The sequence below is a fragment of the Quercus robur genome, chromosome 10, assembly GCF_932294415.1.
Source record: "Quercus robur chromosome 10, dhQueRobu3.1, whole genome shotgun sequence".
NCBI classification, from domain to species: domain Eukaryota; kingdom Viridiplantae; phylum Streptophyta; class Magnoliopsida; order Fagales; family Fagaceae; genus Quercus; species Quercus robur.
The window spans coordinates 4,373,534-4,387,632 of NC_065543.1; the positions used below are offsets into that span (position 1 = coordinate 4,373,534).

At 34.5% G+C, this 14,099-nt stretch overlaps 1 protein-coding gene and 1 long non-coding RNA gene across 22 annotated transcripts; both read left to right on the plus strand.

Moving 5' to 3' along the window:
- Nucleotides 1-900: 900 nt before the first annotated feature.
- LOC126703741 (putative disease resistance protein RGA3) lies at nt 901-6,869 on the plus strand. The gene is made up of 5 exons (XM_050402821.1): nt 901-1,193; nt 1,769-5,286; nt 5,998-6,292; nt 6,435-6,639; nt 6,793-6,869. The coding sequence occupies exon 2, from the start codon at nt 1,775-1,777 to the stop codon at nt 5,273-5,275; it is 3,501 nt and encodes a 1,166-aa protein (XP_050258778.1). The 5' UTR covers nt 901-1,193; nt 1,769-1,774; the 3' UTR covers nt 5,276-5,286; nt 5,998-6,292; nt 6,435-6,639; nt 6,793-6,869.
- Nucleotides 6,870-7,868: 999 nt separating this feature from the next.
- LOC126702024 (uncharacterized) lies at nt 7,869-13,869 on the plus strand. 21 transcript variants are annotated; one of them, XR_007647619.1, is made up of 15 exons: nt 7,869-8,116; nt 8,266-8,902; nt 9,004-9,106; nt 9,194-9,302; nt 9,442-9,503; nt 9,912-9,983; nt 10,084-10,214; nt 10,993-11,070; nt 11,174-11,268; nt 11,377-11,468; nt 11,995-12,098; nt 12,177-12,275; nt 12,388-12,496; nt 13,233-13,436; nt 13,518-13,869. It is a non-coding gene; the product is annotated as an uncharacterized LOC126702024 (long non-coding RNA). The 21 variants fall into 21 exon arrangements; XR_007647625.1 differs by having other exon boundaries at nt 9,004-9,091; XR_007647629.1 differs by having other exon boundaries at nt 8,266-8,314; nt 8,786-8,902; nt 9,004-9,302.
- Nucleotides 13,870-14,099: the final 230 nt, after the last annotated feature.

A 14,099-nucleotide genomic window follows, 5' to 3' on the forward strand; every position in this document is an offset into this window, starting at 1 on the left:
CCAAGTGTTGTAACTTCTAGTTAGTACTTAGGTAACTGTGCTACTATGGTGTAAGCAAGGAAAGGAAGGGGGTGGAACTTGGCACCTGCACCTAAAAGAGGCGAAAATGGGTAATTACCCATAAAAAGCAAATTATATAGTTAAGAGGACCGGTTTACAAACTATATAGATTTTTAGCAACTCGAGTCTTAAAGGCTCGATTTTCGGCCCTTAAGAGTCTACATGGAAATCGAGTCTCTAAGACTCGAATTCTAACCCAAAAATAAAATATTAATGACCCAAAATGCAACCCAAAATGCAGAAACAGCGGAAAAAAACGCAGAAAGAAAGGGAAAAAAAAAAGAAAGAGAAGAAGAAGAAGAAGAAGAAATGGAGATCAGCTCAAGCCGACCCAGGCCGCGCCAGATCCAGGCCGGCGACACAGGCCGCGCGCGATAGATCCAGGTCGCCGCGTGACCCAGGTCGCACCACGACCCAGGTTGCGCCGCGAACCCAGGTCGCGAGGCGAACCCAGGTCGCGCGGCGAACCCAGGTCGCACGGTTTTTTTTTTTTTTTTTTTTTTTTTTTTTTTTTTTTTTCTTTCTTCTCTGATGAACACGGTGCTGCCCTTGTGGTTTTTTTTTTTTTTCTTTTTAAATGTAAATCGAGTCTCTAAGGTCGCGCGGCGAACCCAGGTCGCACGGTTTTTTTTTTTTTTTTTTTTTTTTTTTTTTTTTTTTTTTTTTTTCTTTCTTCTCTGATGAACACGGTGCTGCCCTTTTGGTTTTTTTTTTTTTTCTTTTTAAATGTAAATCGAGTCTTAGAAACTCGATTTTCATATAGATGTCACATGGAAAAAAAGTCACAACAGAGGCGAACAACTCATGAAAATCGAGCCTTTGAGCCTTTAAGACTCGAGTTGCTAAAAATCCATATAGTTTGTAAACCGGTCCTCTTAACTATATAGTTTGCTTTTTATGGGTAATTACCCATTTTCGCCCCTAAAAGACCATGAAAGGACTGGTGATGGGATCCACCCTCTCCAGATGGATGGTTGTGATCATCTAGTGAACTGGCCAATTCCCATCCTCTTCTTTTTTTTACCATTTTCCTTATTTTGTAATCTCAAATTCCAAAATTGTAATCTCTTATTACAAAAGATCAACAAGTGCATTGATTCTCAAAGAAGAAATTCAAGTTTTCTCATTGCCAAGTAAGACTCTGTTCTGGAAATAATTTCTGCTTCATCTTATTATGTTTTCATCAATATTGTTATGACTATGACTATCAATTTCTGCTTCATAACTCAAACCTGATCCTCCACCTTGTAAAGAAGGAAAAGTGTTTTTCTATTATTTACTTTTTTACCCCTGTATGTGAACAAAATTGTCGTTCTCAAAGGTGTAATCTAAGAACTAAATCATCTTTATACATGCATGCAACAGATCATTTTTTGCTATTCATTCCACTACAGTTGTTGTACTTGTGGTAATGAAAGCACGCAATGCTCATTTGATCATTTACAAACTAAATACTTCTAACCAATTATGTTTACAAACTTTACAATTACTTTTCATTAGAAAATGAAGACAATTTATGAAAAAAAAAAAAAAGAAAGAAAAAGAGAAAGAAGAAGAAAACGATGGCTGTTAAGTCTTTAACGCATCACAAGCACAATTCTTCTATAGTTTCACTCTTCCATCAATAATAGTTGTTAGTTTTTTGACGCATCACCAGTTCTTCTATAGTTTATGAATGGTTTTCAATTTATTTTTGACTTATCATCAGAGCACGATGGCAGAGGAAATCGTAAGCAGGGTGATTTCATTTGCTACTGAGCTGATCGGCAATGCTCGGAGCTGCAAGGAGGAGCTGAGAGGGCTTGGTGAATCATTAACCATGATTCGAGCTGTTTTGACTGATGCCGAGAGAAGACAAGTGAGAGATGAGTCTGTGAAGCTTTGGCTCCAAAAGCTTGATGATGTTGCTTATGAAGCTGACGATGTGCTGGACGAGTTTATGTACGAGAATCTCCGGCAAAAGATAGAGGTCGAAAACGAAAGGAAGAGAAAGGTAAACTTCATCGACCCATTTATTTTCAGTCTCTCCATGGCGAAAAAAATTAAGGCTGTTCAGGAAAAACTAGCAAAAGTAAATGGGTTGGCAAATGGGTTTGGACTTGCTAGAATATTGTCAGTAGATTCAAATGTTGAGATTGTTCCAACTAGAGAGACAGACTCCTTTCTTGATCATTCAGAAGTTGTAGGAAGGAAAAGTGAAGTTTCAAAAATAGTGAGCTTGCTGACTAGTGCAACCAATCAACAACTCTCCGTCATTCCTATAGTCGGCATGGCTGGTTTGGGAAAGACAACTTTTGCAAAACTAGTGTACAATCATGAGCTAGTAAAAAAACATTTTGATAAGACAATGTGGGTATGTGTCTCTGATGATTTTAATGACAAAAATATTTTAAGAGGGATTCTTGAATCCCTTACCAATAACTCAAGTCTTTCAGTAAGTAAGAATACGGTACTTCAAAACCTTCAAAAAGAGTTGCAGGGGAAAAAATATCTTCTAATTCTTGATGATGTATGGAATGAAGTTCTACTAAAATGGGATACATTAAGGGATTGCTTGTTAGGAATTATGTCAAATACTGGAAACAGTATTATTGTTACAACCCGTAGTGACAAGGTGGCAGAAATCATGGAAACACATCCCCGGCATCACTTAGAAAGACTACCTGAGGCAGAATGCTGGTCCATAATCAAGAAAAAAGTATCTTCAATTCCATTAACTCCAGATTTGGAGGCTATCGGATATGATATTGCCAAAAAATGTGGAGGGGTCCCATTAGCAGCAAAAGTCCTAGGAGGGACAATGGCTCGTAAAAAAGTAAAAAATGAATGGTTAGCAATTCAAAACAATGAAATTTGGAATTACCCACATGTTAGCCATGAAATGTTACCAATATTAAAATTGAGCTTTGATCATCTGCAATCACCATCTCTTAAAAAATGCTTTGCATATTGTTCAATTTTTCCTAAAGATTACATGATTGCAAAGGAAGAGTTAATTCAGTTTTGGATGGCTGAAGGGTTCCTTCAACCATCTCAAGGAAGTTGTGTGGTAATGGAGGATATTGGTAACATGTATTTTGACATCTTGTTGGCAAATTCCTTATTTCAAGATGAGAAAAAGGATGAGTTTGATAATATTATCATTTGCAAGATGCATGATTTGGTACATGATCTTGCACTCTCAGTTTCAAAATCTGAGACCTTATTTTTGAATAAGGATTTGGAGTGTGACATCAGTCACACACATTATTTATTTATCGAATCTGATGGTAAAATTATACCAAGAATTCCATCTTCAAAAGATGATGTTAGGAAACTGCGCACATTTGTTTCTAAAAATGTTGTGCTTGGCAACACGTTATTAAATTTTAATTGCTTACGTGTTCTAAAATTAAATGGAAACTCTATAAAAGAATTGCCAAGTTCAGTTGGCCTTTTAATACATTTGAGGCTTCTCAGCGTCGCAAGTTTATCCATCAGAGCATTACCAAAGTCCATCACCAAACTCTACAATTTGCAAACTTTAAGAATCGAAGGTTGCCGAAATGTCAGAGAGCCTCCTGAAGATCTAAAACAATTGATAAACTTAAGGCATATTTATATCCCTTATGGCTTTTATGAAAAACTTAGGGATATAGGGCAATTGACGTGTCTACAAACATTGCCATGTTTTATTGTGGGTCAAGATGCAGGTCATCGGATCGAGGAATTGGGATGCTTAAATCAACTTACAGGAAAATTAAACCTCTGGAATCTAGGGCATGTGAGAGATAGAGAAGAAGCCCGAAGAGCAAATTTAGAAGAAAAGGCCAAAATATACAAGTTGAGATTTTACTGGACGAGACGGGGATCGGAAAGAGAAGGCAACCACGAGAATGATGAAGAGGTGTTGGAAGGTCTCAAGCCTCACCGACATTTGAAGAGCTTAGCAATTGATGGCTTTGGAGGAAAGAAATTCCCATCATGGATGTCTCTGCTATTTGGCAATTTGATTGAGATCGAATTTGGCAATTGCAGAAAATGTGAGGTTCTTCCCACTCTTGGGCTTCTACCCCATCTTAGTGTTCTTACAATAAAAGGTATGGATGGTGTAAGACGTATAGGAACTGAGTTTTACAGTAACTATAATAATGGAAGTGATGGCACTATATTGTTCCCAGCTTTGAGAAAACTTGATTTGAGTAGAATGCCCAATCTAGAGGAATGGACGGATGTGATGGAGCCAGCAACAACAACAGGCCTAATGGTGTTTCCTTGCCTTGAGGAGTTGAGCATTCAATTTTGTAACCAACTGAAAAGTGCTCCATGTTATTTTTCGAGTCTTAAGAAATTACTCATTAGGGACATGTGTAGCACGACATTTGAAAACATTATCAGCAAGCTTACCACACTCACGTCCCTTGAGGTTTGGAATATTTCAGGACTTGCTTGTCTGCCAGAGAAGTTATTGCAAAACAATGCGAGTCTCATGTCTCTGACGGTAGCGGGATGGGCCGATTTGGTGTCCATCGTGTCACATGAGGATGTATGGGCCTTCTTCACCTCTCTTCGATCGCTTAAAATAAAAGTCTGTTGGAAATTACAAATACAAGGTGTCCCATCCCATCTTCAACGCTTGGAGATATCTGGGTGTGTTATTCTACCTACCGGGCTACAATCATGCACGTCTCTTACCCTGCTAGAGATTCAGCGTTGTGATAAATTGAAATCAATTCCAAATCTAGGACAATTGCGTTCTCTTACTCAATTAAAAATTAGGTATTGCGATAATCTGATATCAATACCTGATTTAAGAGCATTGCATTCTCTTATCGAATTACGAATTTGTCATTGTCCTAAATTGACGAGTCTCCCAGAGGGTTTAGAATCTCTCACCCGCTTGAAGACTATGGAGATTGGCAAGTTTTGTGAGGAGCTGGATGATTTCCCGAGTCTCGATTCTATCGAACACTTGCACGCATCCCTGCAACATTTAGAATTGAGAGGGTGGCCTAAACTTAAGTCCATACCGGACAATATTCAAGTCTTGACTGCCCTTGAAAGTCTCTTCATATCTCACTTTGAAGGCATGGAAACTTTGCCTGAGTGGTTGACCAAGCTTTCTTCTCTTCAAATTCTGGAAATCTTTCGTTGCTCCAAGTTAAAGGAAAGTTGTGCAATTGGTGGAAAAGAGCGGTACAGAATTGCCCATATTCCAGATATCAGAATCTATTAAGCGAACAAGCGGTATGTGTAGTCAAATCCACTTATCATACTCTCATTTAAATCAATATTATATTCTTAATTGCCTACAATTCTTTTCTCTCTTTAAGTTTCAGCCAAATTCTTTTGTTTTTTTTTTTATAATTTTTTTGGCAATTTCTGATTAGATCAGTTAAAGTATCCTGGATTGCATATTCTATTCTCTTCTAACATTGAATTTAACATTCGGTAGTATTTCTATAAAATTATTTTGGCATGATTAGATTACTGTTGGACTGGCACTCAATTGGACAAACCTTCATAATATCTGAACATTGGGATGGATACAATTTACAATTTAGGCGTGGAGGTATCTAACTTGCCAACCAAACTTATTTTTTCCCCTGGTTTTGCTATTAAAATTTATAACGTACTCCCACTACTATTTTGTAATTTTATTTAACTATTCAATTATTCTTGGATTTAAAATTTTAAGAGCTTATCTCTCTTAATCTCTTTAAGAGATAAGCTCTTAAATTTATTTATATAATTTTTTTTAAGACCTTATAAATGGTAGAACTTTGTAAAGTCAAAAGCAATACTTGCATTTGAAGTTTTCTTTGTATACAATTTTCCCATGTTTTTTTTTTTTTTTTTTTGGATGGCTTGAGTGGATCTTATTTTATGGATTTAGCATTTGTGAATTTAAACTAATTATTTTCTGTTTCTAATGGCCCTAACATTCTGCTCTAGTAGAAACGGATGGTTTCATACAAGACCTGCATATTGTACTTAAGTGGATCATGGGTTAACATTTTCTCTCCTCAAGAGGTCCAATTCCCTTACTAAAGAGATGTTCTCTGGTGTTAGCCAAGTGGAAGGTTTCTTAAATAGATCAAGAATTTTTTAGAAGTTATTGCCAACGTGATGCTCACTTTACAGCAAAAGCTAGATATTGCTTACTGTGGTTGCAGCCAGAGTGGCTAACAATTGCACAGTCTAGTGGGGGTGTCAATTTGATTCCTATCTGATTGGAGTTCATTAAAATTTTGTGAGTTCCCCCAGATCTCATTTCTATTCTTCTTATTTCTTTACTTCATCTACTGTTTTCTGAAATTGTTGATATTATGGAATGTACAATTTGCTAGAGTCGTTGGACTAACTTTTCTCTCTTCAACATTTGGTACTTATAGGATGCAAGGACCTTACTTATATCCCTAAAGTGGATTTCATGTGTTTGATCACCAAATTGCTATGCCTATCCATTCATAACTGTCTCAAAGTTAAATAAATAGATGTGTTGAGGGCGATGACACATCCTAGTCCAAAGATGGGGAATGGATTAAAATGAGGAATCTGTTTGAAGTTCACACATATATTATTACAATAGTATGTGTGGTATGTTTTCTTAAACTTAATCCTCATCTCTTCTCTGATGCTTTACCTTAAATCAACCGATTCTATTCATAATTGCCCTACTTTCTTCCTATCTCAGTTTAGTTTCCCCCGATCTTTTTCTTTGTTAATGAACTATATTGTCTTGATGTGCAGGTGCTAGTGACAACATTTATATTGTATTCAGCTGGAAGAACAATTTGACTAATTCAATGGAGTTTAGTAGAATTTTAAAGTTGGTAAGATTTTCTTCTCTTCTCATTTATGAAGTATTATATGAATCCAACAAATATACTATTCATGCCAAAGATCCCCTCTTCCCTATCACTTTTCCTACAACATATACAAACCTGTTGCATAGAAAAAGGAAAAGAAAATTTTGTCAATCCAATATATTCTATGAATTTCCTTTGACATGATTAGTGTTGGTAGTATTTTATTAGTACAACTGGAGCAAGAACTTAAGAAATTTAATATTGCTTATATTCCAACAATTGGGACCACCATATTGTAATAATACAATACAATTTATGCTTAAAGGTAACTAAACTCAGCAAATTATCGCCGTCCTCATCTTTTTCCTTTGTTTTTTCTATCTAAATTGTTGACATGTTTCGTCTCTCTTATGAATCTAGCAACATCTTGTGTTCTTTATTTAGCCATTCAATCATTGAAAACCAATGGACATATACATTAAGCTTTTGCATTTGGAAACTTCAAAAGCTAGCTGATTAAATTGAGCATTAGAGATTGTGAGTTCATATAAAAGCTCCTTGTGCGCAAAACAAAGTGAAGGATTTCTTCAAATTAAAGAGGGAATTATTATTCCTTTTCTTTGTTATAGACTTTCTCAGTTTTTCCAAGTTATTGAATGCTTAAGCCGGTCTCTTATTCAGGATGGGTTCAAATTTTGAAGAACTTGAGGAGTTTTGCTCTTTCATACTCTGGAAACTATACTAGCGAGTGAGCTCAATAGAAAAAATTCTTCAAGTTTTTGGTTTTGGATATTAAACTCTGGCTACATACATTAATAACAATAAACTAAGGAATCTTTTGTGCTTGTTTCATGTGCTACAACTATGTTTTCATATGAGATGGTTATTTAGAATAATCATTACATATTATAATCCTTTGTGCACATAGTTGGGTAACGTTCCTTTTGCATTTGTGGAATTATAATTTTTTTTTCTATTACTGATGGCCCTAGTATCCCATTGTAGAAGAGAACTTAGAGAAGGGAAGATTCTACTTAGGAGCAGCATATGACAATCATGATTCCCTAAAGCTGATGCATGTGCTCCCTCACCACATTATGCAATCTAATAGATATTTTATTGTCCAAGATTTTCATCATTAAAAGGAAGGATGAGTTGAAGGTAATGCCCCAGGTTTTCCAAGATTGTCATCTAAAACAGTTTGACTGTTATGTCATCCACCTAGTAGCATCTTGAAGCTTATGTGATATCAGAAAAAGCTGGTGGTGAGTCCATCCATAACTGACTCTTCACTCTGTCTTTCATACAAGAATGAAATATCAAAATTTCATTCATAAATTATTTGTTATTTCTTCCATAATATTTTTCACTTTCTTCAAGCTTTTCTCATAATTTAGGCATAATGTGCCTGTAGGAAGACTTGGTTCTTGAATTTCAACCAAGGTCCGCTAATGCGTGAACAGGTTTGTTTACTTAATCTGTCTAACTCTCTTGGAAAGATTTTGTTAATTTCTTTTTTATTGCCCTTCCCCCAACATAATATAATGCATGAAAAATGGATTTTTTTTTCTTTTTAAAAAAAAATTTAATAAATGCTTGCATAAGTGTCATGGATAAAGTTTAAATTTACACAAAATGATTCATATTTTCCCAATATTATATTGTTCTTGAGCTTTAGCCAATTATCATATTTGCTTTCGTACTTTTAACAATTGGCCTAGTAATTGCTCTCTTTTCTTGAAATCTAGCTTTTCAATTGTAGTTCAAAGTTCTAGCATTATATTTATTACCGATTGTGCATTCTATGTTCAGAAAAGTATACATAGCAAAGGGAAAAGGGAAATTAAGGATCACCTATGTCATAATCAAAAATGAAAAATAGACACTTTACATCAATTCTAGCCATAATGTGCTCTTTTTTGATGAAATCCAAGCCAGTGAAAAGAAGGAATAAGATATTTCCTGCTAAACTCAGTCATGGCGGTAAGGATAGGAGCAATTAGATTTCTTCCCCTACTTATTACAAATTCCAGGACCTACAAAATTTTGAGGTGAGTTTGTAAGTTTAGATGTCATTTTATCTTTATTATATTGATACCCATTTATATCATCAGTTTGAGTCATTAATATTGATTGTGTTGGGGTGGAGAAGCTTTGTATCTCTTCAAGAAATGAATTCCAGGGACAAGAATGCCCCTACCTTCCAGTAAAGATGGAGTGCAATCCCTCTCTTTGGACATGTAATTAAGTGGAAGGTTTGACACAGTAGTTGAAGGTTTATTTTAACTTATACACTTGTGAAGCCCTAGCTTACAGTCAAAACTGCTGTTCACTTTGAAAAGGAGAGAGAAGTAGTCAGAGTGGACCAGGGATAAAAGATTGTTCACTTTGAATCACAATAGATGGACTTTTAAATTGATTTCATTGCTTCTTTGTTATTCACTAAAATTTGTGAGTTTTTTTCTTCTCTTCTATTATCTCTCTTCCAAAAAATTTTATTATCACTGTTTCCTTTTTTTATTGTCAATTTTGTGTACTATATGCTAAATTTTTTGTTCCCATTCAAATTCATTGTTGCTTTATATTTCAGTGGCAAATTGACAACAGTGTGGAGTTTGATGACTCTGTGCGAGTTATATGGAATTCTTCAAGGTAATGTAATTTGCTCTTTTCCATGTTTTTCATTTTGGAACTGTTTTTTTCTATTCCATTTTCTAATCATAGACATGGATCTATTATTGGTAGCATTTCAAAATCTAAAGCTCAGACTCTATGCTATTTCACACTTTAGAGCATTAGCATCCGCTATTTTTCAAAATCTAAGTTTTCTCTATTACTAAAGATTCTCATATTCTATCAAATGGGGAAAAGAGAATGCGTTGAATTGCATACTCATTATGATTTTTCAGTTACGTACACTATATTGTGGTGTTATCTGACTTTGGTAACATAATCTGGATCCACAGAAGATTGAAAAATTATTTGTTGAATTATTGGAGGAACTTGCACAAATTTTTTTTTTTTTTTTCCTTTTTGTTCAAAGGTTGTCTGACATTTCAGGTTGCACACAAGTCAAACATTATGTGGGTGGTGACCAATGCTCAAGTTGGTGGCTCATCTTTTTGAACAAGCGTAAGTAACATATTTGAAAATCAAAGAATTGGCAAGAGTGGATGCCTTTCCACTATAGTTGGGGAACCTTTCATTTATTTGATGAGCTGTCTTTAAATAGATGCAACTTGCAAGAAGCTGAGATTTCTATCGACAGGGGGAAGGATGTGGTACCTTACTAACTAGTAGATGCTGGAAATACTTAATTTCCCAATTAGAGTTCTTGTACTTCAGCATAGATAATTTAAGATTGTAAGTATCTAGATAAAATTTTGAGTTTTGATCTGTAATCTAAGCTCTAAAGAATCTAAAATTGGTATTTTGTTTTCTCAAATGTCCTTTTTTTTTTTTTTTTTTTTTTAATATTTCACTTTGAAATAGAATATCTTATGCACTTATTTTTTAATAGTTTCCTTAGAATTTTTGTTTTCTCATATAGTGCAGCATATTTTGCTGCATAGCATACTTAGATCTTCAAATTTCCTCCCTACAACAAAAATCAAGTATTTTCATTTGAAAAATCAATTCATAACTTCTTGAGATTGTGTGTGTGTGTGTTGTGTGTTTATTCTGGGCTACCAACAATGTATTGATTGGGGCTCTTTAGTTTCTATTATATTGTCTTCATTTGTTAAGTTTTGACTTGTCAATTTTGGATTAAGTAGGGCTCTTTAGTTATTCAAATTTCAGACTTCACCAAAGTTTGTTGATGTTCAGAATTTATATGAAGTTTGTTTTGAACTTGAGAAATAATCAATGAAAAATTATTTATTCTATTTTAATTAGACTTGTAGATGAACTTTCTGGTTTACTGTGCAGTACAATATAAGGAAGTACAACTTGAAATCCAAAACAAATTGAATGAGAGGGTTAGCTTATTTTTTCTTTTGAGATCAAATTATAATGTTTAGTAAGTTGTATTACTTATGATTGAATTGCTTCAAGATTTCCATGATTCTCAACCTACAATAATTTTATTGTCTTGAGTTTTCTTTCTTTTTATTTTTTTCTCAAAAATTTCTGGTTGCAGGTCAACTGGAATCATAACTTGTACGTATCTACAATTGTTGATTGGGTATATTCAGTATCACCATCGACAATGCATCAAGTAAGGCCTAGGCTTTCCTATGGTTTACACTTTATGCCATGGTTGCTTCCATTTCCTATCTTTATAATCAGAAAAAGCTCTTTTCATTCTTGAATTTATTCAGGTTCTGACAATTCATCCCCTTTTCAAATCTTCTGTTATGACTCCCTAACTTAAAGTTGCTGTAGCAGTGACTTCAACACTGTTCAAGATTCTGAGGTAGGCATCTGTGATTAGCCTTTCATACTGTTATCATCATATATATCTTTATTTGAATATTCAATCTTTAGAAATAATCAATGATAGACTTTGAAATTCTATCTTTAGATTTGTGTAAGAAATTGAAGAGCCCAATTAGGAAGAACAAATTGAAACTCGAATTTGATGCATTTTTTCCTGAGATCAAGTTATGGATTTTGGTAAGCAATATTACTATTCTCACGTTTTCTTTCTTTTGTTTTTTATTTAATTTTATTCCTGTGAATTTTCAGATAATCATTTAGAATAATATTGGATAGGCAATGACTTCAGCACTTTTATATATTACATCTGTGATTAGTCTACTTAAATACTTATGATCAATTGATCATCATATATATCTCGATTTGAATGTTCAATCTTGAGATATAATCAATTACAAACTAAGAAATTTTTTTGTTAGACTTTTGGCAGAAATAAAGTTCCCAATAAAGAGGAGAAAGTTGAAATTTGAATGTGATTCACTTTTTGTCAAAGATTAAGTTATGGGTTTTCCTAAGCCATTTTACCATTCCTGAGTTTTTTTTTTTTTTTTTTTTTTTTTTTTTTTTTTTTTTTCTTTTTGGTTTTTTAAACCTGAAAATTTTCTAATAACCATTAATTGGCCTTAAGAATGATGATTGTATTTTCCAGGCCTTATTGCCCAAACATAGAATGGATAGCTAATGTGTTCCACTTGTTGAACAGGATTCTATGGTCAGTACACAATCCATGGATGCTGAAGGAATCCATGGTGTGATCTCGTAGTTCCTACAAGTTGGCACTAGGTTGTTGACAACCAACAATATAATGTGAGGCTTAGCTTTTACACCATAGTTACTTCCATTTCCTATCTATATACTAAGCAGTGGATCTTTTTTACTGAACAGAATTTGTAATAGTTCATCCACCTATCGAATCTTGTGTTGTTATCATGGCCTCATAGGGCCCTTTGTTCCAGTGACTTCAACATTTTACTATACATTGAGGTATACATATGGAGATTGGCCATCTTATACACATTGATTTCATTTCACAAATAAGATCTTCGACATCTCCACCAAAGCATTGAATAATACTAACGTCAATTAATCTTTGCAGTCTTCTCTTTTCATCAGCCTTGTTGTCTTAACTTAAGAGGCCAACTTGTTTGGGTGCCCCAGTTCATACAAATGTTCAAGATGATATTTCCATAAAGTTAGTAGATAAGGTAATGGACGTTTATCGCTGTAACTTGACTTACATTTGTTGTTATTCAATTAGTAACATAAGGTTTAGACATTAATCGTATTACTAACAAATACGGCTTTAAATTTCTAACAATTAAGTCAGTTATGACTAAAACTATGTTAGTTCGAACTGCCACTATGTTGATAGATTCTGACGACTTTTGCATTCCTTCATCTTCTAGAAGGAATTTGGACTGAACTGAAAAAAGTCAAATTTTCGAAGTCACCCCAAAGCCGACCGAAATGGAAATAAAGACAGTTCAGTTTGGTTCAATTCAATTCAATTGGGTTGGGGGGTGGGGAGAAGAAATACACTGCTAATTTCAGATCAATTCTAATCGACTTGAAAAATACTAAATATTCATCAATTTAAGGAATCATCAATTGATATGAGCAGATCCTTAGTATGAGCATTGATACGAGCATAACCTTAGTATATGTTATTTGGTAATAATGAATCATCTTGAGTAACATTTGAGGGGCAGAAAATAGAATCAAGAACAAGAACTAGAATCCAAAAAAATAAAAAAAACATGTGAAGAAGAGCTGAAGATTGCTTACCCAAATCCCAAAGATCACCCTTGGAGCATTGAAACTGCATTAAAGGGTGAGAAAGTTGTGATTAAAACCTGTAGCCAGGAGCAAACTCACTAATTCTTCATCAAAAAACTTCGCTCTTGGTTAAGGTTTTTCATCAAAACTCTCTACCTCTAGCAGAGGTCAGGTGCATGTCGGCCATGGAGTGCTGAAGAAAGGAGAAGGGCTATTAATAAGAATTAAGTTCTATTGATAAAAGAGAAAAGAGCGAGATGCACAACAGTGGTTGAACTAGAAGGCATTCTTACATTGTTTGACTCTCCTGAGTAGCTCCATAAATGCATGACCAAGCTGGCTTCTTTGAATTGAACTTCTGATAAATTGGTGAGTTTTTATTCTTGTGAACGAGTTCGACCAATTCTGACATTGGTTTTACAAAGTGCTAACCAAAAATAGAATACACAGGTTCTACTCAGTGTTGCACAGGCCATCAAACAATATAGCCATTCCAAACATGTTCTGCTGTCTCACTTTCAGCTTTGACATCATCAACCATCGTTGAAACTTGCTCTAAACTAGAGCTTGTCCTTAGCAAGAAAGAACTGGAGTTCTCAAGATTACATGCCAAGTATATGGATCATGATCAAAAGCTTTTACAGTGCTTCTCCCTTTTATTAATATTGAGAAATTTGTCCTCAGATGATCTTAGTTTTCATAGTAGGTCATTGTATGTAAATAACGTTTATCAGGCATACTTTGTTTTGTACTTGTAATCATTTTCAAGTTGTTATTCATTTTCAAATTGTGTTTCTTGTTAGACTATAAAAGGGCCAATTAACTCTTTGGCCACCATGATTAGAGTCATTAGACTAATAAAAGGGTTACAGATGGATTTGCAGTTCATTCCAATATTCAAAATACCTTAGCTGTTACAATGTTAAGACTTATAAGACACATTTGATGGGGCATCCTCTCCCTATTTTTGGGCAATGCCCAACACAAAATCATAATGCAAAATCTCCTAGCAACATTTGGAAAAATCAAGTT